Consider the following 27,778-nt stretch of genomic DNA (forward strand, 5'->3'; position numbering starts at 1 on the left):
TCTAAGCATGCAGATGGTTCTATACAGAACTCTTGATTCTAGATGGAACCTTTCCCTTCACTAAAGAACCCTTAAAGAACCATGTTCTGTAAGAGTAATAGGGTTCTGTCTGTCTTGACAGCGTTGCATCAACCCAGTGCAGGAGGCGGAATATTACTAACCAATCCTGGACAAGGGGGCGGGGCTGTGCAGAAATACAGGTGGAAATTTATAAATAACGCGACAGTGGGCGTGGCTTCACCCTGAGCGCTTCAAGGGAGGGCGCAGAGCGCGTTCACAGCAGCGCTCAGAGCAGAGAGAGATGGAGCTGGAGAACAGGAGGAACCTGAGGGAGAAATGCGCCCTCAAGCAGGACATCCTTAAAGAGTTCCTGGCTGAGATCCTCGGAACCTTCGTGCTGATAGTGAGTACATCTGTCAGGAGGTTGAGTTCTGTGTGTAGGAACAGAGGTAGAGCTGAGGATTCCTCTCCAACTGCACTTATACAAACAATGCAAGCCTTAATCCAGCACTGTAGCTGTAATTTACTGTGCACTGGCATTAATGTTACACCGTCCTGGTGGCTTTTCTGCTTTGAAAACATTGTGCAAAACGCTTTTATGTGTTTCTGGTCACAAACAAAAGCAGTCATTTCACTGCACTGTAAAAACTGACTTGAGCTTTCAATTTTTAAAAAGTGAATGAGTCTGATTTTAAACTGGTTTTCACATTATTAGTTGGCAGAATCTCATTCTTGTTTACATGTTTGCGCTGATGTTGTTTATCCTAATTGTTGTCAGTTTAGCCGTGCAATGAGCTCGAAATCTAAAGGCAGCCATTTACTGTGTTAACACTTTATTTGGAGGGTCCACTTTAGATGCTTTGCTGATACTTCATTTGCTTTCAAGTTACATTCAACTGATTGTACTGAACTGACCGTAATTGTCTGTAACTCTAAACCTGCTTTACTCCTAACCTCAACCTTAACCTCAACCCAGCTCTCACCCTGGTCCTAGCCCTAACCCTGGTCCAAATCCTAACTCTAACCCCACCGATGTTTCAATGGATAGTTTGTTAACAATTTGACCACCTGTAGGTAATCAATAGGGGACTATAGTGGACTATCCAAATAAAGTGAGACCCTTACCTTTTAAGTTAAAACAACTTTTTTAAAGCACGCTAAAGTGTTAATGCTGAGAGAAAAGTGGTCAAGAATGTCGAAAACTGTACAAATCCATGCTAAAAACTAGAAACGGACATGTAAAGAGCAGATAAACAAACAGTAGATGTAGTTTATAAGGTCAGTTTTGAAGTGTGATTTTTAAGTCCGGGTTTAAGTTGAAATGCTGTACAACACAGAAGTGTAGTTTTTCAAGTCATGCATTGCGGTGGATTCAGCTGTGTACGTCATTTCCTCAGGGTTGTGCTGAATTGGGGCTGGGTGATATGACTGTATTTATCATTATCGTGATAAATTACATAACTATGCATTTCTGTGCATGTTACTGATACTTAATGAACACTGAACAGCTGCATGTTTAAATACAGAGAGCAAAATTAGACCTGTTTTAATGTATTTAATACTGTGAAATGTTGAATAAAAGTTATTATATTTGTAGTTTTTTGATTGATATATATATATATATATAGAAGAACCTTATAACATAAAAAAAAAATATATATATATATATATATATATATATTTTTTTTTTTTTTAATGTTATAAGGTTCTTTTATGTCTTTCCAACTTATCAAACCACAGAAAAACATGTATCATGCATTGTGAAAATGTCTTAATTGAAGTATCGTGATGTTTTTCCCACATCGCCCATCCCTAATGCTAAATTCTGATGAACACATCTGTCATCAGTGCCGTATGTATACTCAGTTAAAAGCCCCCAACCTCTGGTCACTGCCTTTAATTGGTGTACAGCCTGTAGATTGTGTGAATTTTTTAAAGGTTCTTCACACACGTGCAGCTCATTTCTTACATGGGTTTTTAAAGAGCCCATATGCTACATTTATAAATTTGTGTGGTTTTATATACTAAAAATAGTTGTAATAAAATTTTATATGACCATTTTCCAGCCCGTCTTTTTCCTTTAGAATTCAACAGTTTTGTTAGTGTGCCTGTAAGACTGACATATGTTAATGAGCTGAAACACTCCTTATAACTTCAGTGCAAAGGGGTGGAGCTAAACTGCTGTAGGATGTGTAGATGGATGCATGTAAATATGTTGGTTTTTGTGGCATCACAGACACATTGAATTCTAAATGGGCTGTTGTTGCAGCTTAGTTTCCATTTATAGCCTGCACCAGAGGGAGTGGTACGTTTTGAAACTTTAATAATGTTTATATACTCCATTAGACTCTTTTTTCTCAAATAAAATTTGAGATAAAATTTGTTTTCCTCAATACGGGCCCTTTTGTTAAGGGAGTGGTTATATATAGGACCATGAAAACTATGAGAACCACTTGTATGTTTAAATGGTTCCTCTTTAAGATGGAGAAACTGTTGTATGTCGTCGCTGTCCAGTGAAAAACAAGTATCTCCAAAATGTTAACTTTACAGGAGAAGGCAAAACCACTCATACCTTTGTTCAAAGTGATTTTAGAGCACTTCTATTGGTCCGTTCATCATGAAATGTTTACATAATGTAAAGGACGGCTGGTTTATTGAAATGGTGTAGAAAACGAAAAATCAACAAAACTGGAGATGCATGGATTTCATGATATGCTTCCTTAAAGAAACCGTTTGCTACTCTATAGAACCCGTTTTGCTTAGAACCCGTTTTGCTTTCATTCCAGACTCATCTTCACTCTTGTGACCCCTCATTTTAGTAGGTTAACCTTGTCTGACCTCATTTGTTGTCTGACTCATCAACGATTAACGGTGGTCTCAATTAGCAACATGAACACAAATATTAGGTGATGTATTCTGTTAATGGGTTAGTGAATGCAGTGATAAGTGACATGTACACTTCAGTTACTTTGTTAACCAAAGTTTTGATGCAGCTTTCAACCAGTCACCCGAGCTGAGAATGAAGATCTATATCACTGCTATCGGAACCAAATCTCTCTTTTTTGTTGTTTTTCAGTTTTTGGCATAATTTGAAAATGCCTGTTGTTCTTTACATAGTGTTTAAATTTCAGGTTAAATGGACCAAAAGAAACAGCCCAAAATGACTTAGAAAAAAGTCTGGTTCCATTGACTTACACTGAAAGTAAAGTTTGTTTTTTCCCTCTCCTGTAAAGTTGCTATTTTGAAGATACAAGGTTTTGTTTCAACAGCAGAGATATGCTGTTTCTGCATTATTTGGTGTTATTACTTAGTTATAAGCTTAGACCCAACATAGTAATATTATAATCCAGTATATCACAGTATACAGTAAAATGATATGATAGGTATGCCATAGGTATGAGGGTTGAGTCATCTTGTTTGCAAGCTTATGAGCAAGAAACTGGACTAATTAAATGTCCTTCAGCCTTTAGCCACAAAATATTATATTCTAAATAAATATGATATGTATGACATTGACCTACACAGTCATTACTGATGCAGTTCATTTTATATAAAAAAGCTAAAATCAAAGTGTTCCTTATATTAAAGGCCCATATCATGGAAAAACCTCATTTTTGATGTTTAATGTAGCATAAACATTATCAGGACATCAGAACATACAATTCACTCCCCAGTTCGAATAGTCCATGTATGGGGCTGCAAAAACAACTCTTTCTAAAATTTGCCCCTTTATTTGTGATGTCACAAAAACTAAAACATTGACAAAAGCCACTTATTAAGTTGGCTTGAAAATAGAACCAGTTTTTGATGTACAACCATCAAATTTTGCACATATAAAGGAATAGTGTGCTTTTGCTTTTTGGACGGATCTGACTTATTAGACTTGAAATTGATTCATTCGTTGAAAATGAATGGCCAAACGTTCAGAACATTCAAACTGCCCTCAAGTGAATGTCACAATCTACATCTCTGACACAGACATTCATACACAGTACACACAGACTCACATGCTTATATCCTAATGCACAGCAATATCAGCACAAATAATGCATTTAAGTTGGCACATGTATTAGGTGGCAGTAGCACTGAATTTATTAGGTAGCACTGAATTTAAAGTGGCAGTAAATTTAAGGTGTCAGTAAATTTAAGGTGGCAGTGAAATTAAGGTGGCAGTAAATTTAAGGTGGCAGTGAAGTTAAGGTGGCAGTATATTTAAGTTGGCACTGAATGTAAGATATTAGTTCATTTAAGGTGGCAGTGGATTTAAGGTAGCAGTTTAAGATAGCACCTGGCAACACATTACCATCCACCATGGATACTGTAGCAACTGCCTAGCAACATCTAAGCAACACTTCAGCATCCATCAAAGGTCTTCCACCATATTAATTAATTAGCTGCCTTTTTCAAGCCATCTTAAAGTTTGCTCACAGACTTTCCCTTTCTAGTTCACCCTGCAGCTGTTTAGATCTGCACATTCACATCAATGTTATAAGGAGTGTTTCATACTGGACAGCTTTTTGAATGAGGCACAATACAGGACAGCCAACTGGAACAGAGCTCAGTCCTAAAGCCACAGTGACAAAAACGGCCAATTTAATTCTATTTTGATAGACATATAAAAATGAATTATAACTGCACATAAAGCAAAACAGATGTCACAAGTGGACGTCAGGGGAAAAATAAAAGATATAAAATGTAGGTTATGGATCATTTAATATTACTACTAATAATGTAGTTTATTTAATATGAACAGTCACATTCCTTAGGTTTTTAAGTGTTATTGTCTTGTTGATGTTAACAGACGCAGTAGCATGTCTTTTATCTGGATAGCCTTAATAATAAGGTTATTAAATTATCAGTGATAAACAGTGTAATGACTCAATCAGTCACAGGCCCTTTAATTGTCAGTATGTATGGTGAAATGTAACCATGGGCAGAAAGACTACCCTTTTACCTTCATAGTGACCTCAGTGAAGTTAAGCTACTTTAATCAGGGGGGTTGGGTCGTCTTGTTTGCAAGCTTTCGAGAAAGACACTGGACTAGTTAAATGCCCTTTAACCCTTAGCCGGGCTCTCCCTGCACCACCAAAAGCCCAATAACAGCACTAGAGCCTCAAATCTATTTAGCCCATAGAGTCCTGTTTGGGTTCTATCAGTGTTAATTACCGAATGGAACATTATAGGAGTGGACATCTTTGTTGTTCGCTCTACAGTAAGCTGCATTCTTTGATCTTCTAATTAGACCTGAGGTTCTGTGGAACAAGAGACTTTTTCATATAAGCTTCATCACTGGAGAGGAGACGTGATTACTCCACTGTGTCCTGCCCCTCTGTTTCTGAGAGCTGATTTGTTGTGCCCGTCTCTGCCCCCATATCTGACCCCGTCTCTGCACTCTGTCCTGTTTCAGCTCTTTGGCTGTGGCTCTGTGGCCCAGACTGTCCTGAGCCGAGGAGCTCTGGGGGAACCACTTACCATCCACATCGGCTTTACCACCGGAGTGATGTTGGCCGTCTACATGGCCGGAGGCGTGTCAGGTAACTGCACACACACAACCATTAATATGCAGTGCTATGCAAAAGTCAGAGACCAGTCAAAAATGCCATTAAGTACAAGTTAGTCATTTTTTAAGCACCACGAGAAAAACAGAAAATATGTATCTAACAGAAAATTACACAGAAACCACCCCAACTACAAATAACATTTTTAGGTTTTTAGTGTGTCAGCACAGCCTTTATCACAGCTTCCATCCTTTCAGGAGACTCACTTTCAGTTTTTCAAAGAAATCTGCAGGGATGTTTTTCCACATTACTCCAAAGTTCAGTCTTGTAAGTTTTTTTTTTGGTTATGCTGCTTCTCACAATAAGTAAATAAAAGCATTCAGTGATGTTGAGGCCTGATTCTGGGGTGGTCAATCCATTGTTCTGAAAATGACAGTAGCATTTTTGGTTTGATTCTACTTTATTTGTCTAGTTTCTTTGCTCAGTGAGGCCTGGGTCTTGGCCTTGGGCCCCATTTTCTCTGTAGCTTCAAACATCTTTTTCTTTTTTCCATTTATTTTTCCCTTCCTCACACAAGTGGATAGTTTTATATCTAATTTCTTCAATCTTAATCTTATTATATTCTTAAATATCCTCAGGAAATGAATCATTTGTCTTTAATGGCCATTTTGACTGGAAATTTATTAAATGAAGGGTGGTCTTTGACTTTTGCACAGTACAGGACCAGCGTCCACACCATAAAATAGTTGTAGACAATGCATAGAAAAATAGACAGTAGTTAACCAAGACCAGTGGACACTAAATTAATATGTAAGGAGCTAAATATATAGAACTTATTTACACAATACGGTGTGCTTATATATGGCAGATGACAATAGAGGGGCATATATCTAATGAGAATGGGGTTTAAATAGTAAAATAATGAGAAAGGCATAACAGTCTAGTCTGCATGGTAAAACTTAGTCTAGGCAGAAAAACGTGGGAAAGCAAAGGTTGTATTTAGCCATCTAAACTGTGAGGTCTTTACTTTGCTGTGATCTTTGGTCAGTCCGGGCTCTGCTCTTTGATTTAATGCCCATCAAAAACCTTCATCATTGCATAAACATGTATGATACTCAGCAATTTCCTATACTGTGAGAACTGGAAAGGGAGGATAATTTGAAGTCTTTGTACATTTAGATTGAGCTCTTTTTCCATGTAGACCGTTAATTTGCTTTCCATCACTTAAATCAAAGCATTTCCTTTACTTTAAATACAAATAGTTAAAGCAAATGCATGTTGAGGTTGAAAGATGAAATATGAGTGTGTTATGTGTGAGTTCTGAATGTTACCAGGGAACTTCAAATAAAGTGTTGATTATTATGATGAATCAAGAATGCATATCTGTCTCAATGTAAACATCTTTTACTGTCCACTCTGATCTGTGGTGTGGGGTGGAAAAGGCTTCCTGACCACTAATAATAAGCTCCACACAGCTGGACTTAATATGCCCCATACTGGGCACTCCATCCTGACCTTTGTCTGCAGCGAGGGAGTGGTGGTCTCGGTTTAGAAAGTAATGAAGACTCCCGCTTCATATGAACTGCAGGATTAGAGAATTGCACAATGGAGTGAAGGGCAACGTCTTACTGTGTTGCTGCTCTGTGCCAAGTAAGAGTGCCTGATATGACAAAAATATCACAATACTTGAAGGTGTTTTCACAGTTCACAACATGTATCATGATATTCAGCTTTTAGAAAAGTCTATGAATACAGACTCTAAATTGAGACATTCCAGTATATTTCAGTCATTGAGCTGTAAACAAAACCATTCAGAGTGGTTCGATGTAGAAAAACTTACAGACTCAGATTTCATCACGGTGAATCAGGGGTCACCATGTCTGGTCTTTTTTTTTTTACTATCCAACACCACCAGTGAACCCACACGTGTCTTCTGAGTGTTGACATGCATGCTCATAATGGTAAAGAGAGTAGTACATTTGAAAATGTAACATTTCTTTGGTACTATTTTGCCTTACAACCTACCTCTCTGCCATGAACAGGTTGAAAAATACACGTTTTCCACTAAAACCTTCTCAAAACTGCCATAAACAATATCTGGGGCATTAGACAGCATATTTATGATCATTTCATGCAATAACTTTCCGTGAAGCTTTTAGTGGTGGGCATCTGACTCCCATCACCACCATTTGTGAATATTTCTGAGTCGGTAAGTTTCACTAGAATAGAACATTTCACCCCAAACCACACTGAGTGACCTTGTTTACATCCTAACGATTGAAGTGTGAAGAAATTTGGAACATCTGGTGGAATACCACTATAATGAAATAAGTCGGTATCCTGTCAGCTGTGTTATTTTGCAGTTTATTCAAAAAAAGGTAACACTAGTGGAACCCTCTTTGGTGCTATATAGAACAATTTGTATAAAATCTTATACAGTTTTTCTGCTATTTATGTGTAATAAACAAAGAGATGATACCCATGATAGAGAAGCGTACTAGGATGTAATTTATCACAGTAATGATAACGTATCATCATAATGCCGTCCTTTTGTGCCATCGGTCTTTCAAAGTCCAGTCACACATGAGCCACACAATGGCTAGAGAGGTATAAAGCCCTCCAGCATTGGGCTGTGGAGCAGTGGAGCTGTGTTCTCTGGAGTGATGGATCTCCAGTATCTATGGGATGAGTTGGAGTGATCAAGAACGGACTTTCCATCATCAGTACCTGACCTCAGTAATGCTCTTGTGGCTACAATCAAATCCTCATAGCAATGTTCCAACATGTAGTGTAAAACGTTCCCAATAGAATAGAGGCTGCTATTGCAGCAAAGAGGAACAGACTCACCCTAAGCACCCTTAATTTCTGAAGAAACGCTGGATCTACTGAAGGACAGTGTAGCTGTCCTTTTGGACTTTCATCTAGATGTTGTCCACTGGCTTGGTTTCCTTCCCCTGAAGGTGTTCAGAGCTACAGTACAAACCTATGGAACTTAACCCATACTTCTAAAAATTATGGTTCTTCAAGGGTTCCTTGATAGAGAAAACGGTTCTATATAGAACCATGAACAGTCAAAAGAATCTTTTGCATGATAAAAGGGTTCTTTGCATTATGAAATGGTTCTTCAGATTGATGGAGAACGTGTTATATATAGTTCTATATAGAACCTTTTTGAAAAGGGTTCTATATGGCACCAAAAAGGATGCTTCTTGTAACAGTAGAAGAACAGTTTTTGGTGCTACATAGAACTCTTTTCAAAATGGTTCTATACACAGCCGTCTAATGCACATTCGCTGTCAATCTGAAGAACCAGCTCACAATGCAAAGAACCCTTTTATCATGCAAAGGGTTCTTTTGACTGTTCATGGTTCTATGTAGAACCATTTTCTTTACTAAAGAACCCTTGAAGAACCATCTTTTTATCTTCTCTCACCTGCCGCTGTGCAGAGGTGATACATTTCGAGACATATAGCTGTGTGCAGAAGTTTGTGCTCCCCTCGTGTAATGACACTGTTGTGAAAATGAGCTAATTAAATTAAATTAAATCTGAAATGCAGCCTGTGCAAAAGTTAAGGGACACTTTATGTGCTATAAGTTAACTGCGTCTCACAGTGTAGAGGATGTGTGAACTTATTTTCACTTAGAAAATCAACAAAACATGACATTTGAGGTTAGTATTCAAACCTCGGCTTACAGCTTTGTATGCATCAGTGACTAAGAAAATATTATGATTATGAAATAAATTTGGTTTGATTATTTTTTTTTCATGTTATTTTCATTGAGCAGTGTATGCTTGCTTAAATGGACGAGCCACACCTAATATGCACATCTGAGTGTTTACTTTATTGGGTACATTCTTTATGGATTCCTGTAATCTATAACAATTACAGAGACGACTCAGGAACTCCTTCTAAATGTCACTTCTTTTTATTCCTGCTGGGGAGTTGCTGAATAAGGCAGTGTGTGGGCTAAATCACACAGCAGCATCACTGAAGCGCCATGAACAGTAATTTGAAATTGGACTGGCATTTAACATTATCAGTAAAGCGAAATGACGCATGAAAATGAAAACACAGCACTTTTTTTTTTTTGCAGACAACAGCCAAATCTAGAATAAAGCCTAACTACAAAAACAACATGCAGCCACATGATGGAGAGCTGCTACTGTCTAGTCAGGGCTGTATTAAACCAAATGACTAATACTGAAAGTAACAACTCATAGAAAACAAATCCTGGAAAATAAATGGTCATATTAAACTCCACAGACCCTTAAAAGTGAATTGTTTTTGCTAGTTTGTTGTGCAATTTTACAGAATTGTTCACAGTGGTGGTGTTAGGAACCAGAGAATAGTGCTTTATGATAGTTTTGGCCTATATATATATTCATGGCAGAGAGGTGCATGCAGGGTGTTGTAAGGTAAAACAGTCCCCAAAGAAAGCTTCTATTTTACCCTGATTAACATTACATATAAAAACTCTTTTCATGGACAGCAAATGAAATGGTCATATTTGCATTGTAGACATCTCTTCTCATGGTTCCTATCAGCACCACTGTATAGAAATCAGACCACTCTGAATTACTCTGTGTATGTCTTAGCAGTTGATTTATGCAGAAATTCCCCTTTAAGCGGGAATTCCCCAAAGCGGGAAGCAGTTTTCCTTGAGCTTGTGGTCAGTGATCAGCTAGGCCACTCTTCACTGTGTCAGTGGTCACTGGTCAGTTAACCGACTTTTCTTGTTGCTAGCAATCACTATCCATAATGTTGCATTAGCAGCCTGAGTGGGCGAGTTAGTCCAGTAACCCATGTGACCGAGGGAGGCTTACACGCCCAACACTGACATGTGTGATGATGATCATAGGTATTGAAGTAATGAGCTTTTCTGGGGCATAGGACCCAAGCAGGGCGGGGCAGGGGGCGTGTGGGGAGGAGGCACGAGGGAGGGAGAGGCCACAGTTTTTCATTTGTTTTTCCCAAGCTTTAGAGGGGCTGGGAAGAGGAAACGAGGGCAAAAGGAGGACGGTTTTACTCGTTGTGTAGTGGAGTTAAAGCAGGGTCACTCCTACGCCCTACAGTGGCCTAAGAAGACTAAGGCAGATTATGTCAGAGCCAATTCCCATTGACTTTTTCAGCCGGTTGTTGTGGACAATGTTTGTGAACAACAGTATGGATTAGCTAGAGAGGAAGCTGTCTGCTGTCATATCATAACCTCTACTTTGCTTTTTGCATGTGTAACCATTTCGTGATAAAAAGCTCAATAGGGAAAAGGTGACAGATTACATACATAAAGTTAGGAGCATACAGGATTGTGCAATACTCAGAGACCACCCTTTCATTTCATTTGTAGTCAAGATGATTCTTAAGTATCTTTAATCCTTAATCCTTATGAGTTATTTTCCTTGAACATTATCTTTAACAAATTTACACAGTAACAGGCCTCAAAACTAACTATAATGTCAAGCTTTTCACTGTTTAGTGTTTCCATACTTTTAATGCAGCTTCTCATTTCAAGAAATCTGCAGGGATATTTCTTCTACACCTCCAAAGTTCAGTCTTAGACATTGGTTGTACTTTCTGCTTCTCACACTTTGAGTAATCCCAATTACCAATGCCTGTCTCCTTTTCTCAGTGAAGCTTCCTGATAGCTACACGTCCTTTCAGACCCACAGTGCTGAGCTGTCTATTCACAGTGGAAGGATGGAGAGAAACACCTATGGTTGTTTTCAGATCTGTAGCAGCTTGATTTTCTCCTCTCTTTCAAAGATGAAAGCTTTAAGTGCCGTTTTTCTGATGGGGACAGTTTCAGTCTCTACCAGGTCTTGCACCTTTATTAGGAGTCTCATTTCTTCTATAGATTTATATCATTTCTTTTACACCCAGTTTTAATGTGTAAAGAATGTGCCAGCTGAAAGCAGTGAGGCCAGAAGAGATAACACTAACATTAGGTGTTGGTTAAAGACCTCAAAGGCTTCCATTGATCCAAATAGCTGATAATGCCTCTTGCAACCAACATATGTTGGTCATCACTGTGCTTTTAACCAGTATGCGATCAATGAGCACAAAATATGGATCATTTAAAATGATGCAACAAATCTATCAGCAGTTTTGACCCATTAGTAAATCAATAGCTACAGTGGGCAGTGATTACTGAGGTTAGGAACATCAACTTATTCTGGTTCTAATATCTTATATACCTTACAGGGACAAAAGTGTTAGGACACCTACACATAACACCAACAAGAGCTTTTATGAATCCCATTCTAAATCCATAGGTATAAATTTGCAGCAATAACAGCTTCCATTATTCTGGGAAGATGTTGGAGAGTGTCCCAAATATGTCTGATGGGGTTGAGGTCAGGGATCTGTGAGGGCCATTTGAGTTCTTCCACACCAAACTCACCCATAGACCTTGCTTTATGCACTGGGGCTCAGTCATGCTGGAACAGAAAAGGTTCTTCCCCGAACCGATCCAACAAAGTTGGAAGCATACAGCGGTCCAAAATGTCTTGTTATGCTGAAGCATTAAGATTTCCCTTCACAGGAATTAAGGGTTCTATTCCACTAAAGATGACAAATCAGAGGAAGAGACGTATCAGAGATACAGGTTTAGATTTACGTACATGTCATATAGACATCTTGTGGTTTTCCTCTTAGAAACATCATTTTAAAATAATAAAAACATTGATTTGTGAAAAAGAAAGATACAGTTCATTAGTCAGTGATTACCCTCTCTCCACTTCCACTACGACCCTCTAAAGGCGACTGTCTAAATATTTTAAGCTTTTAACCCCTGTGCATTTTAAGGCTGGAACAATAAGCATCAAAGATGAATGAACAGCGGTTTTCCCAAGCACACGTGTTTTACTCAGCACACTCAAATGGAGCTGTGGTTAGTTCATGCATGTCCATGTTGTTCATTCTCAAATGCACACAGAAGCCTTCAGATCCAGCACATACTGTTCATACTTCACGTGGATATTTAGACTAAATCCCTGAAAAACAACCCCATATCATTATCCCTCCTCCACCAAACTTTACGGTTGGCACAATGCAATCAGGCAGGTAACATTCTCCTGGCATTCGTCAAAACCCAGACTCATCTATCAGACTGGCAGATAGAGAAACGTGATTCATCACTTCACAGAATATGTTCTGTAACTTCACGTGTTCTGACACTTCCTGTCTGTGTTGCTGTGGTTCCTAAACGCGTCCACATTTCAATACAACTTAATGTATAGCATTTAAATCACAGTATTTGTAAGAACAGTCACATTTTCCCCATGTTGTTTACCCTAGTGTTGTGTGTTTCAGTTATCTAATTCATCTTCTAATGTGATTATTAATAGATATTTGGTTTCTGCGGTCTGTGTAGTTGTGCTGTAATGTGATGTTCAGTTTACGGTGTGATTGATTAACAGTATCATGCTGTTGTGAAAAATAGCATGATAGTTCTTTAACTATGTAACAGCATGCATGAATGATCAGTGTGCATGAATTTGTCATGCCTGCCTATATTTTTACATGTTACTCTGCACAGTGTAACAAAACTGAGGGTCCTCAGGCAACTCAGATGCACATTAGAGCTCTACATTAAAAACGCATGTGTGTAGAAACACCACATTTAGATATTTTACAGTATTGTAATGAGTACTGGTAATAAATGGTAAACTACTGGATAAATAGCTGCTGTGGTGAAATCACTGTTATGCATGGCCTCTCATGTCTCATTGCTTTAATGTCTCTCTGTGTTGCAGGAGGGCATGTTAACCCAGCTGTATCGCTGGCTATGGTGGTCCTGGGGAAGCTATCGCTGAAGAAATTCCCAGTGTATGTGGCTGCACAGTTTATCGGGGCTTTTGCTGGATCCTGTGCTGTCTTTGGGCTTTACTATGGTGAGTGAACACTTCATAATACCCACAGGTAGCTGGCCAGTGGACTAGCACTTTAATGTTCACAGAACCATACAAGTATCAGCTCAATATCTCAAACTAGGGCATAATGTGTTATACTGTATTTGCACTCGTATATACAGATCAGGAATAACATTATGACCACCTCCTTGTTTCTACACTTATTGTCCGTTTTATAATCTCCACTTACTACATAGATACACTTTATACTTCTACAGTTACAGACTGTAGTCCATCTGCTTCTCTGATACTTTGTTAGCCCCCTTTTACCCTGTTCTTCAGTGGTCAGGACCCCCATGCACCCTCACAGAGCAGGTACTATTTGGGTGGTGGATCATTCTCAGCACTGCAGTAACACTGACGTGGTGGTGGTGTGTTAGTGTGTGTTGCGCTGGTCTGAGTGGATCAGACACAGCAGTGCTGGTGGAGTTTTTAAACACTGTTTCCACTCACTGTCCACTCTATTAGACACTCCTACCTTGTCAGTCCACCTTGTAGATGTAAAGTCAGAGACGACAGCTCACCTGCTGCTGCACAGTTTGTGTTGGTCATCCTCTAGTCCTTCATCTGTGGTCACAGGACGCTGTTGGCTGGATATCTATGGTTGGGGGACTATTTTCAGTCCAGCAGTGACACCACTGAGGTGTTTAAAAACTCCAGCAGCACTGCTGGTTCTGATCCACTCAGACCAGCAATAATATTAGTAATAGTTTGGAAAAGAAAACTTTCATGTCATCATTGTTAAATCCTTTTCTTCACGCCATTGAAGACACTTTAGTGCTGGCGCTAAGTATAACAGAGGGTTTAGCACATAGCAGCTTTGTGCTAACAAGACTTTCTCACTTAATTAAAAAGTACATAATCTGAAGAAAATGTACATTTCTAAAGGTGTCCCCAAACTTTTGACACCCATTGTGCATACAGCTCGCACTCTTTAAAAAAAACTGCGTATTTGCATGATGCCATAGAAGAACCGCATCTAGTTCCCTAAAAATACTTTTCAATGGATGGCTCCTTGGAAAATCAGGTTTGTAAATGAGAGGTGTGAGCATGAAGACCCTTTTTAAAGTTTTAAAGACCCTCCACATAATGTAAAGGTTCTAGAAAGAACCACTCAAATGGTAAAGAACCTTTACTTTATTTGATAAGTCTTTACGGCTTTAAAAGGTTCTTCGAGCCCACACATTGTGAGTGCACAGTATTGTAAGTCATGTAACTGGTTTAAAAAGACCTACACAACATTAACTAATGAGGAAAGCTGATAAAAACAAACATCTCTGATTTCTACAGATGCCCTGATGGACTACACGAATGGAGCGCTGCTGGTAACAGGTGAAAACGCCACAGCAAGCATATTTGCCTCCTATCCAGCAAAACATCTCTCAGTACTAAATGGATTTATTGATCAGGTGAGAAAACATTTTATTCTACAAATTATAACGGGAATTCAAATGTATTGTTGGTAGTTTGCACCATATTGATGTAATAACTATAAATATCCACGTAAAGTATGAACAGTATGTGCTGGATCTGAAGGCTTCTGTGTGCATTTGAGCATGATGAACAACACGGACATGCATGAACTAACCACAGCTCCATTTGAGTGTGCTGAGTAAAACACGTGTGCTTGGGAAAACCGCTGTTCATTCATCTTTGATGCTTATTGTTCCAGCCTTAAAATGCACAGGGGTTAAAAGCTTAAAATATTTAGACAGTCGCCTTTAGAGGGTCGTAGTGGAAGTGGAGAGAGGGTAATCGCTGACTAATGAACTGTATCTTTCTTTTTCACAATTCAATGTTTTTATTATTTTAAAATGATGTTTCTAAGAGGAAAACCACAAGATGTCTATATGACATGTACGTAAATCTAAACCTGTATCTCTGATACGTCTCTTCCTCTGATTTGTCGTCTTTAGTGGAAACAACCGGCGATGTTTCAAACTAGACAGCTGGGTGCATCCTATCTGAGTCATTTGTCAGAACAGTCATGCTAATTTATAAAAAAAAATTTCAAATCAAGAAATCAGTGTTTTTGTCCTTCATAATTTTACTACTACTCTTACCCAAAGACAGTTTTTCCATATTTATATTAAATAAGAAATGACAGTGATAACCAGAAATAATAACTTGATTGGATTCATACAGTAATTCCAGGTTGCTTCTGTGGTGTTTCTTGAGTATTTTCGGTTTCTTTTTAGGACATAGCATGATGGTTATTTAGGTGGTTGCTAAGGTGTTGCTAGGCCGTTGCTGTGGTATCCCAGGTGGTTGTTAAGGTCTTGCTGGCCTGTTTCTGTAAGATGTTTGCTAAGGTGTTGCTAGGCCATTGCGTTGGTAACTCAGGTGGTTGTTAAGGTGTTGCAGTGGTATCCCAGGTCGTTATTACAGTGTTTCTAGCCTGTTCCTATGCTATGCAAGGTGGTTGCTAAAGTGTTGCTAGGCCATTACTATGGTAACCCAGGTGTTGGCCAAGGTGTTGCTAGGCCATTGCGGTAGTATCCCAGGTTGTTGTTAAGATGTTGCTGGTCGGTTCCTATGCAGTACAAGGTGGTTGCTAAAGTGTTGCTGGTCGGTTCCTATGCAGTGCAAGGTGGTTGCTAAGATGTTGCTAGGCCATTCCTGTGGTATTTCAGGTGGTTATTAAGGTGTTGCTAGGCCATTGTGAAGGTATTCCAAGTGGTGGCTAAGATGTTGGTAGCCATTGCTATGGTATTGCAAGTGGCTGCTAAGGTCTTGCGTTGCTAGGACATTGTGAAGGTATTCCAAGTGGTGGCAAAGTGTTGGTAGCCATTGCAATGACATTCCAAGAGGTTGCAAATGTGTTGCTAGGCCGTTCCTGTGGTATCCCAGGTGGTTGCTAAGGTATTGCTATCACAGTTTTATGATATGAGAAGTGTCAAAAACATTTCTTTACAGAGTGTATACGGACTGTGATGGAATCAGAGGTATAAGCATTATATATTATATAAGCCCAATGACTTTTAGGATGTTGAACATTCCCTCATTCATTCCTATGGAAAAAACATGCTTGAACAAACACTGTATGAATGTTTGTAAGTGAAATCGGTTAAAAAAGCTTAAGCATTCTATTTAGGTATAGGCTGTACAATCCTGTTCCGTGGTTGTAGAGTGAAAGCTGTAGGAGGATTAGTGTTGCAACCATTTTTGACCATGGAATAATAATACGAAGAACAAAATGAAGAATATTAAGTGGCTTGAAAACTTATAGCCCCATCACTATAAGGGAATGTGACGGGATGAAATATTTAATGCAAAACTTGCTTTTCACATGCAAAATGATCTTGCAAATCCTGTCTTTTGTGTACCTGAGCAAACAGAGTATTTGGTCTTACAGTCTCTAACAGGAGATTCCATAACCAACACAAACAGAAGAAACCCAGGACAGCGGGATAAAACCTTGTTGCCAAAACTTTGCGTTTGAGATTTAGGGTCAGGAGAGGAGCTGTAGGATCTGACCTTCATCTGAGAGTTTTTCTTTAGTTTACTTTCTTTTTAACTGATCATGTATTTATAAATGTTATGTTTTAAAAAAATAATGAGGCCTTTTTTGCTGAAAATATGTGAATCCGGACAAATCTGTATCAATTTAGAGGAAATAATCTTCAACTAGTCGTCTTGAGACTCAGCTGTCACGCTTAACCAGCTTAATTCTGAATTTTTCCCAGCTATGTGAATGAATTCTTGTCTTGGAAAAGCTGTTATTTTGTAAAAATTTTGTGCAGCCTTGAGCCTGTTTCTAAATATTGTAGTGAAGAGGGCAAAGTTTCCCAGCATTCCTTGTGGTTTTGTTAGTTTATGTTAATTGCATTTTATTTACAAAAGTTTTTGTTGTAAATTTTGTTTCAATCACCAGCAACGCAGACAACAGTCCCACCTATCTAGTAGCTAATGAAACAGCAAAGAGAGAGTTTTAAGGTGAGCATTGATAATTTAGAGATTAATGCAATTGGAGACTAATTATTTGCATTTATAATCAATCCAGCTGTTTTCCTGATATGTTTAATCTGCAACAAGAAATTGTAAAACACTCAAAATTCACAAGGCTGACGTCGCTTCTCATTTGCCAGCTTCTTGTTTGAATTATTACGTTACACCTTAAATGGTGCAACAGTTACCTACATAGCCAGCTACATTGTGGCACCATTTAAAGTGGAATGGGAAAATTCGAGCAATTTGCTGCTGAATGAGAAGCTGATTTTTGCCTCATAAAAATTCGAAAGTTAAGAGACATATTAGAAGAAACTGTTCTACTTTTGAGGAAAAGTTTCCTGTTGGAGATGTGAGAAAAGTGGCTATAGATGAGTTAAAGCCTAAACTGGAGCAAAGTAGGTCTGCAATTTCGTTGGTTTTTAGACTATGCTAGGACGTTACACTGAGACATTATACTGAGACATTTACAGCCAAGATGGTAAAATGTTACTTCAATGAAATGGACATGAAATGTTGTCTCCCTAGGTGCTTAGATTTTTGTTAAAACCAACAAAATAGCTCTTCTTAACGTTTGGATTGCCGACCCCTGGAATAAAGAATATGTTTAGACTACTTTTCTTGTTCCTATCAGTTAGAGATGTCCAATTTAACACACATGGATGACGTGAGTTTGTAGATTTTTAAGTGGTCAGTTATCTGATTACAGTTACGCATGTTTGAGGTTGTATTTGCTTATTTGCTTATCTGAGCCTATAATGCATTTCCCTTTTCCTCAGGTCTCATTCCTCGATATTGTGGAAATGTTCTGGACACATTTTTGAATAAAAAAAATTACGAGCTAGGTTTGAGTGACAAAATGAATGAGACTTCACGCAGCATTTGTATAATCATCTCATGTAATAACTTGAGCTTGTAGAGGCATTAAACTCTTCAGACTTCTGGTTTCTATCATCTGCACTGTGAACATTTCTGGCAGGACGAGTTTCTAAAAAACAGATCATTTCACATCAAACCACTCTGAATGACTTTGTTTACATCTTAACCATTGATGCATGCAGAAATGTTAAGAAATTGGTGGAATTCCCCTTTAAGATCAATATAGAACATTTTCACAATATAACCCTGTGTACATAGTTAACACTGTGTATCCAGTAGCATTTCTCTCACATGATGAGTGTCCAGTTCCTCAGGCAGCGGCAGTGTAATCATTATTGCCTGTTGACACAGGTGATCGGTACAGGGGCGCTGGTGTTGTGCATTCTGGCCATAGTGGACAGGAAGAACATGGGCGCTCCTAAGGGGATGGAACCACTGATCATTGGTCTGACCATCCTGGCTATCGGAGTGTCCATGGGACTGAACTGCGGATATCCTATCAACCCTGCGCGAGACCTGGGCCCCAGACTCTTCACAGCCGTGGCAGGCTGGGGGGTGGATGTTTTCAGGTACAGCAAACATACCAAGTGACCTCTGACTTATGACACTGACTTTCACCTGTTCCTTACGTCATGAGCAGTGCACTCAGAGAAAAATTAACTACCAAGAGAAACACCAAAATACATGTGTAAACATAGGTGGTGATGGTAACGTCACGGTTAATATGAGAATTATTAACCCTTCCAAAAAGCTGTGTGTCCGTTTTCAGCAATTTTGGATATGCAGTTGTATGCAGAAATTTAAACAGGCATTTTTCAGCAATTTTTATTGCACAGTTGCGATTTATTTAGTTTAATATTTTGGGGGGAAAAAACAAAAAATATGCCATAACTTTTGCACAGGCCAGATTTTGTGTTTAAATTTTTTCTCCAATATCTTAATTCAATAAATAAACAATAACTGTGCATTAAAATGTGCAGACGTCTGTTCTCTGTAGAGGACGTGTACTTACTTTTTCATGTAATTTCACCAATGGCACCCAAATTTTTATACACCACTGTAAAGTGGTTTGAAAAGACAGATAAAATTCTGATAAAGGTGGTATTGATCATAATGATTCTGGTATTACATGTAAAGCTCCCTCCCAAAAAGAAAATTAATGAACGTACCTTTTAATGTGTTTTGGGAAGAACCCCTTCATTAATACATTAAAATTTAATTAAAACATCTTGTGAATCCCACATTTAAAGAACTGGAAATTGATTTACACATTTTTTGTCAATTTTACCCCAATTAGCCAAGATGTTTGCTTCTTTAGGCTACAAATAGAACCTTACGTGCATCATCTACATGCTTAGATCATCACACACTTGCCTTAAACCATTCTAAGTTACTGTTATTGACAAACACAGAAGTAGCAGCTATGCTGAAGCGTTTTTAGCAGACAGTAGTATATCATACAGTACCAGAAACTAAAAAAGATTTTTAAAAAAAAGTTTAAATAAAAAAGTTTATTTAAGATGAACTAATAACTCCTGATGGTTTGAAAGAACTGTGTGGGATGTAGGCAGGGAGTTTGAAGGCTAACCTAGTTAAAAATAATATATTTATTGTATATAAATTATAAATGACTTGTTTGCTACATTAGCCATTAGTTATATAATTGCTAAAGGAAAGAAGTCAACTTCAGACACCAAACATGTCTTGGTTAATCAAAATTGTGGAAAATTGTGGAAAATTGACTTTTTGCCAAAATAATCTTAAAAATGATTGCTAAAGCTAACAATCCTTCTAATGCTAATGCTAACCCTTTACGTTCTGGGTTAAGGTTTAGGTGAGAGCAGAGGTGGGTAGTACTTCGCTGGATTTCATCACTAAAATTTTGATAGATGTGTCATTTCCTGAGTATTTTCAAATGATGATACTTTTATCTTTGTCTATACTTTAGTATATTTGTATGAAAAGGAAAATACAGGGAGATTCACTCGAAAGAGGTCCCGAAAATTCCGTAATAACTCTCGCTAGGATGAAGCAATCTGAACGAAACAGTGTGCAATGTGCTCCTCAGTATATGGAGCTTTGAACAAGCTGGAATGTCCCTGCGTCGGAGCGATGAGGTAGGCGCCGGGCAGCTGTCACGACATTGAACCTCTATTTGCAGCTTCTGGGTGCCATGTGTCTGGCAGAAAACAGAGATCAATTCCAGCATCGCATGTAATGCAATCAATTACACATACGCCAAGGTAAGTAGTGTATTTTTGTGGTTCTGATTGCTTCATCCTAACGGGAGGTACAACAGAATATTCAGGGCCTCTTGAATCTCCCTGTAGTTTTACACAGTTGCAAACATTTAGTTACTAAATGCTATTTGTGTTGAATTTCCTTTTGTTACATCAGTGACAGTGTCTGTGCTGCTTGTGATTGATCATAAATCTCACTTTTGAGGTTTATCATTTTATTTTAGACCTAAACAAGCCTAAAAAGAGAAAAATGGTGATTAAAATCAATATTTATTCCACCAGCAATACACACACACACACACACACATAGATAGACACTTGTTTATGATCCACATGGTGCAGCCTGTTCCTGCTCTGTGTGCTGTGTTGTCATTGCGGCTCAGTGTGCTAAAGTGCAGTACGTGCTTTAGCTTTAGTAACTTTATTCTGTGCCTCAGGGCCAGCAGAGAACCCACCCACACACAAGGGAGCAAAACACAGATCCTAGCAGAGCTTCATCCCAACACCCCTCTCTGCTCTTCTGACAGAGCCAATTAATTTTTCAATGCTCTTCTGTATCTCCTGCATATTGGAAAAGGCTTGAAACGTGTGCGCGGAGACGCAGGGGTCGCATTCTCTGTGCATAAATATTCCAAACAGCCTAACCGAAGTGGAGCTGTGTTTCATTCACTACTTATTTCTGCTGAAACAGAACGACCTCACTCTATTTGAATAGTCTGCTATAGAGGATCTACAGATACTCACGTTATTAACAAACTATATAGAGGAACTTACATAATTCTCAGCAACGTTAAGATCCAAGTTTATGGTAATTTTTAAGATTAGTATAAATCATTTTTAGGGTTTGTATTAGAGCCAGGCTCAAGACAAATGTTATGTTCTGGTTCGAGCCACTTTCTGAAATGGAAATCAATAAGGATATTTGTAATGATATGATAAAAATATATCCCCCATAATTATATTATCAGGTTAAGTAGGACACTGTTGGCTTTCTATGTAAAAGTTTGTGACTCTGTGTTGAGCTGCTAGCGAGTAAGGACAGGAGAAAAGGGGAGGGGTTAGAGCCCCCTGCTGTCAAAACTGTTCATACCGCTCCACACGCTGCCGTCACCATGCAAAATAGGATATATTCACCATGAAACACTTTTGCTTGCTCACATACGAAGATGAATAGTTCACTCTTTAGTTTTGCTTTTTTTTTTTTGTAAATTCCTATAAAAAATTTTTAAATGTGTAGCTCAGCTGAGGGACCCCCGAAAATAGATGGAAATTGACGTCAAAGTGATGTTAATGGATACTTAGTTGAATATAAGGGTGTAAGAATTTCAATTCTATTTTGAAAAAAGTGAAAATAAATTAATTTCATAACAGTTTTTGCCTCTCATTTACCATATTTCATGAATATCAGTTAATGATATTGATAATGATATCAAATTAATGATTCAGTTAATGATATCAAAACTAAGTATGAGGGCATATCATATCAGAGTAAAGTAGGTGGGAAAGGCGTGAGGCTCCATTCTAGAGAAACTTACTGAGTCAGAATTGTTCACAGTGGTGGTGATAGGAACCAGACGTCTGACGTGTTTATAAAATAAAAAGGCTATATTTGTATATAAGTAAATAAAAAGTAAATAAAAAGTAAATAAGTAAAAAAAAAGGCTATATTTGTGTTGTAGACATGGCGACCCCTGTTTTTTTATCAGCACCACTGTCAGTAAGTTTCTTTACAATTAACCATTTCACATCAAACCACACTGGAAAATATTATTTGCATCTAAATTAATTAAGTATGCAGAAATTTTACAGGCCATTTCCTGAAATTGCTCATAAATTCTCTGGGGTTGCAGTTTTGGTGTCTATTTTTGATCAAAAATCTCCATTTCAAAGTAAAAAATCAAATCAAACCTGAACAAATGTGCCCCGTTACACACCTACATGAATGCAATTTTATAACAAGCATCTGCAAAACATTTACAGCAGATAATCCAGATAAACTTTTACCAAAACTTCCAAAGCTTCCACCTGTGCTTCAAAGCTGCCAGCAAGAACGCCATGTTTTTATTTACTCATGATAAACACCCATGGTCACTGTGCAGGAGAAGAAAGCAGAGCTGTTTTCGAGGCATATTTACAAAAGAAATGTTACATAACTGGTCTTGCTCAACATTGTAAAGACACTGAGAAAAATGGACAGTGATACTTTGAGTGCCAGAAGTATTTTGAAGTTACATTACAGGTTTCAGCAGAGGGCACCCTCAGCTGAAATCTGAATTTCTGAAGTGTTCGACCCTTTTATGCTGATACTGAATGTACACAAGCATGTTATCACTGGTAATCTGCTGTACTCCATGTTCATGTCACAGACTATATGGTAAATCTGGTACAATCTCTTGTTTTGAAGCATGGATTAAACAACAAACAGATGGATCTTATCCAGAGTGCAAAAATCACCAGAACCAACAAGAAAAATGAGCTTGAGACAGTGAGGGGGAAAGAAAAAGTACATTAAAAAGAGGGAACGCATTGAATTTACTTGAATATCAATAAAGTAACTGCCAAAAGTAAATAAACAGGACGACAGAATTCTGCTCATTCAGTACATAATTTTGTGTGTATATATATATATATATATATATGTGTGAAATGATGTACTGAATGAGTAGAATTCTGTCGTTCTGTTTATATATCCCCGTGTCTGTGTGGGTTTCCTCCAGGTTCTCCAGTTTCCTCCCACAGTCCAAAGACATGCAGTTAGGCCAATTGGACGTGCTAAATTGCCCCTGGATATGAGTGACTGTCTGTGTCTGTTTGTCTGGCCTGCAATGGACTGGCGACCTGTCCGGGGTGTATCCTGCCCGATGACCGCTGGGATAGGCATGTCTGTAAAACACTCACAGTGGCCTGAAGTTCACTCACAATGTCTGAGTGAAGCTGTCTGAGCCCACTCATATCAGCTTAACCGAAGTGAGGCACAGACGGAAGGGGGGATCAGGAAAGGTGTGTGCTCGGCCACGTGTGGCTGGACTGAGTGTGTGTGTGACGTTAGAGAGGACGTGCTCGCCCTGGAATCTGGAGGGTAGATTAGAGCTCTAATCCAAGCTTCATCCTGTAACACACACAGGAGCCACTTAACCTCTTAAACCCTAAGGGTCTGTGTGTGTGTCCCCACACTGGATGTAACTGTTCACCAAAATATCTAATTTATAGAGCTTGCCCTTTACCCTAAAAGGAGATGATCAGCCGAGGCGTGTCTGTTGCCTTTATCTGCTTCTTTACTTTAGCACTGGAGCTACGATTTCACCAAAAATATTTTGGCTGTGTGCAAAACAGCATGAAACTATACATATACTAATCAGTGGGCTTCCAATGGTGGGGTACTATTCTTGACATACTGCTTAGCATGCTGTTATGTGACTTTGGGCACATCTATTACTTGTTAGCTAAGCTAGCTAACATAGCAACTGTCCCTGGGTTAGACACGCTTTGCAGGATGTTGTCAAAAACCCCATTTAAGCTACTGAGGAATTATAACAGTATTTATTTAGAGTCACCACATAATGTTGGGTGTTCAGTTTAAAATGCTAAACCAGAGATCAGCAACGCACGGCTCCTTTACTGCCCTGTTGCGGCTCTACAGCAGAATTACATTTTTAAATAAAAATAAAATAATCCGCCTTCACAGTAAAATAAAGTTCTGCTGATCATTCAACACAGATTTAAGTATAAATGATCTTAAACAAGGGGGTTATTGTGTAAATGCTAATTCATCCATTATTCTGAAGACTGGCACAGACTGCTGGTCACATAGCAACGCAGACAACAATCTCCCCTAGCTAGTAGACAACAAAACAGCAAAAGAAAGATTTGCATACTACAAAAAAGTTGCATATTGCAGTTGTACTGGACTTTCACCAAAGTTCTGTAAAATTTGTTCAGCCAGCAACCAACAGTTAGCATGAAAGTGTGACAAGCGTGAAAGTGTGAGGGACCATAAACGGCTCTCATAGCTGCATGACTTAAATGTTAGTTTTATAGTGCACACTTAAATTACAATAGATGGTTCCCCAGGAGTTCTTTTATAAAGGCAATAGTTCTATTTAGAACCATGAGTTCCATTTCATGCTTAGATGGTTCTTTGCATAGTGAAATGCTTCTTCGGATTGATGGAGAATGTGTGGTATATGGTTCTATATAGAACCTTTTTTGAAAGTGGCTCTATAAAGCACCAAAAAGCACCATTGCTACAAGCTTGACATTCCCTGATGAAAAAAGCAGCACAGACCAGCATACATTCCATGCTGGTCTATGCCAGGTTATGCTGGTCTACTCCTGGTCTGGTGTTTGGTCTGCAGCATGGTCACACTGGTTGACCAGCATACCAGCATCCAAAATACAACATATACTGCTGTCAGAAGAAAACCTTGTATCTCCAAAATGGTGACTTTGCAGAAGAAGGTTTGAAAAAGCAAACTTCACTTTCAATGTAAGTCAATGGAACTAGACTTTTTCTCCAAGTCATTTTGGGCCATTTCTTTTAGTCCATACTTACAATGTAAAGGCCAACAGGTATTTTTAAATCATGTGAATTATGGGAGATATGAAGATTTGGTCTGACAGCAGTGATATGCTGATTTTGCAGTCAACATATCACCTTCCAGAGCTATTCACTAGCATACCAGCATCCAAAACAACATATGCTGGTTTGACCAGCCATGCTGGGTCTAGTAGGGTCATATAAATAGCAGAACCCTTTTTGGTGCTGTGTAGAACCATTGCCTTTACTAAAGAACCTATGAAGAACCATCTTTTTAAATCATATAGTTACCAAGTATTGCACAGTTGTTTGAGAAAAGCCAGTATTTATATAAATAACCTTAGATAAATAACAAGCCTGGGATTTGTGAGGCTGAGAGATAAACACAACCGCATCAGGCTCAGACACTTTGTTTACCTGAGCTTCGTCTCAACTGGGCCATTAATTCGGTCCTCTACAAGTAAATTGATCTGATTTAGTGTGGCTAATCCTGTAGCACAGTGTCGCTGGGAGGGACAGCGATTTAGCTGGCCAGCCCTTTGACCAAGTCAATAAAAACAGCCAAGAGGGCACGCTGCCTGGACCACTGGGATGCAGACCAGCATGAGGAAAGCCAGCCATCATAACAAACCTACAGCTCTGTCCAACATGATAATCTCACAGTAAACGTGGTGGTTGCAGCACTGGTGCAGTTAAGGCCTGTGTTTATTTGGCTATCTTCATCTGGCTAAACTGATGTTAGCTTTATGGTAAAGGACTGGGACAAAGGAGGTTACATGGTGCTGCAGGGACACTGAAACCCCCAAATTACATTACTTTTAGAGCTAGACAACTGGAACATGAATCAAGCTGAACTCAACGCAGAAAGTATGTAAAACTGTTTTGGTCCATTTTAATTTAGACTTGTATCTAATGCTGACCTGTCTGTATTCATAGTTGACATTAGCCTGTAACTTGTGCTAATCTGCAAGTATGTTCGTAACGGATGAGCATTTGTTGTCCTGTGAGTGTGTGAATTCATGAGAAGAAGAATTTACAACCATCTGTCTCTGTGCTTGCACACTGTGAAATTAGACCTCTGCATTTAACCCATCCGTGCAGTGGAACACCCACATATATGCACGCTAGTGAACACACACACACGCCCAGAGCAGCGCCCGGGGAGCAACTGGGGGTTGTGTTTGTGTTTGTATTCATAACTCATGCTAACTATCAGTTGCGTATTCATAAATCATATTGAGCCCTTAAAATCCACGGCTTGTTAAATACTAAGGTTTATTATTTGGTAACTACAGGGACTTCAATGCAAACTGGTTGAGCTATTCTTATGTTAAAGAAGTCAACATATGAGTGTTGCTGTCTCCTCAGGGCGGGGGGCTGCTGGTGGTGGATCCCAGTCGCCGGGCCGATGGTTGGCGGAGTGGTGGGAGCTGTGATCTACTTCTTACTGATCGAGTTACACCATCCAGAGCCCGAGAAACAGAACGAGGAGGAGAACAAGGTCAAGGACAAATACGAGATGATCACCATGAGCTAAAGAGAAGAAGGGAAAACTAACAGGACACACTCTATTCATCTGCAACTCAAGCAGGCACCAGTGTACAAACCTCTGTCTGTTTCCTTTTTCTCTCTTTCCTCTCTCTTTGGCCAGAATGCGCACAGGATTGTGTGCCTGGGCTTTTCATAGACGTTACCTGTAAAGGAATGCTCCAGCATTTGTCAACCTAAACTCTATCTGCCTCATCTGTCATAAAGACATTGTCTTTATTATTTTTATGAATTTTTTATTTATGATACCAAATACACTCACAGTACTGTGCCAAAGCCAGATACCACGCTTGCCTTTCTTTAATTTACAGTCTTCCTATTCATTGTTCAGTTGATGTTTCTGAGGAGATTAGATAAAAGATAATCCACTTGTACAAGGAAGTAGAAAGTCTAAGGAAAATAAGTGACAGGAATAGGAGTTTCCAGAACTAGAGTTCAAAAAATGATTAACAGATTCAGAAAGATTGGGACTCCTAACAACCACCTGGAAGACCTGGTAGACACCAAAACTGCTCCCTTCAGATAAACAGCACTTAAAGCTTTCATCTTTGAGAGCGAGGAGAAAATCAAGCTGCTTCAGATCTTAAAACATCCACAGGTATTTCTGTCCATCCTTCCACTGTGAGGAGATGACTCAGCGCTTTGGGTCTAAAAGGATGTGTAGCTGTCAAGAAGCCCTCACTGAGAAAAAGTACATAGGCCAAATGTGTAGTAAGGTTTTATGAACTGATGAGATTTATAGAAGTAACAGGCTGTATGCCCACAGCCGAAGCATTAAAAACTCTTCTAACCGCTTCTACAACCATCAGTCAAGCATAGTGGAGAATCAGTGCGTGCAAGTTTCAGAATGTGTATCAACATCTGGAGCTAGTGACTTGTTTTGATGGAAGGCATGCTGATAAGTACAAACAGTTTCCAATTTAATTTCAAGATAATGACTTCAAGGTACACTGCTGGTGTTCTCAGAGTCCAGACCTCAACATCACTGAATGCTACTTGGAGTATAAGAAGCAGAAAGTGGAACCAACTACTAAGACTGAACTTTGGAGGTGTGGGAAAACATCCCTGCACATTTCTTTAAAAACAAAGCAAGACTCCTGCAAAGAGTGTCGGCTGTAATAAAGGCAAAGATTGGACACACTAAAAACTGAAAAATATATATGTAGTTGTTTTGTTTTTAAGTATTGTTATGGAGAACACAGTTACGCTACAGACGTAT

The 27,778-nt window shown here is 38.8% G+C and overlaps 1 protein-coding gene across 1 annotated transcript; it reads left to right on the forward strand.

The window, feature by feature from the left end:
- Positions 1–263: 263 nt before the first annotated feature.
- aqp9b (aquaporin 9b) lies at positions 264–26,839 on the forward strand. The gene is made up of 6 exons (XM_017711648.2): positions 264–403; positions 5,408–5,534; positions 13,252–13,389; positions 14,698–14,816; positions 18,586–18,803; positions 26,380–26,839. Exons 1-6 carry the CDS (start codon positions 302–304, stop codon positions 26,546–26,548), a joined length of 873 nt encoding a protein of 290 aa, XP_017567137.1. The 5' UTR covers positions 264–301; the 3' UTR covers positions 26,549–26,839.
- The last annotated feature ends 939 nt before the right edge of the window (positions 26,840–27,778 follow it).

Source organism: Pygocentrus nattereri, chromosome 25, assembly GCF_015220715.1.
Source record: "Pygocentrus nattereri isolate fPygNat1 chromosome 25, fPygNat1.pri, whole genome shotgun sequence".
NCBI lineage: Eukaryota > Metazoa > Chordata > Actinopteri > Characiformes > Serrasalmidae > Pygocentrus > Pygocentrus nattereri.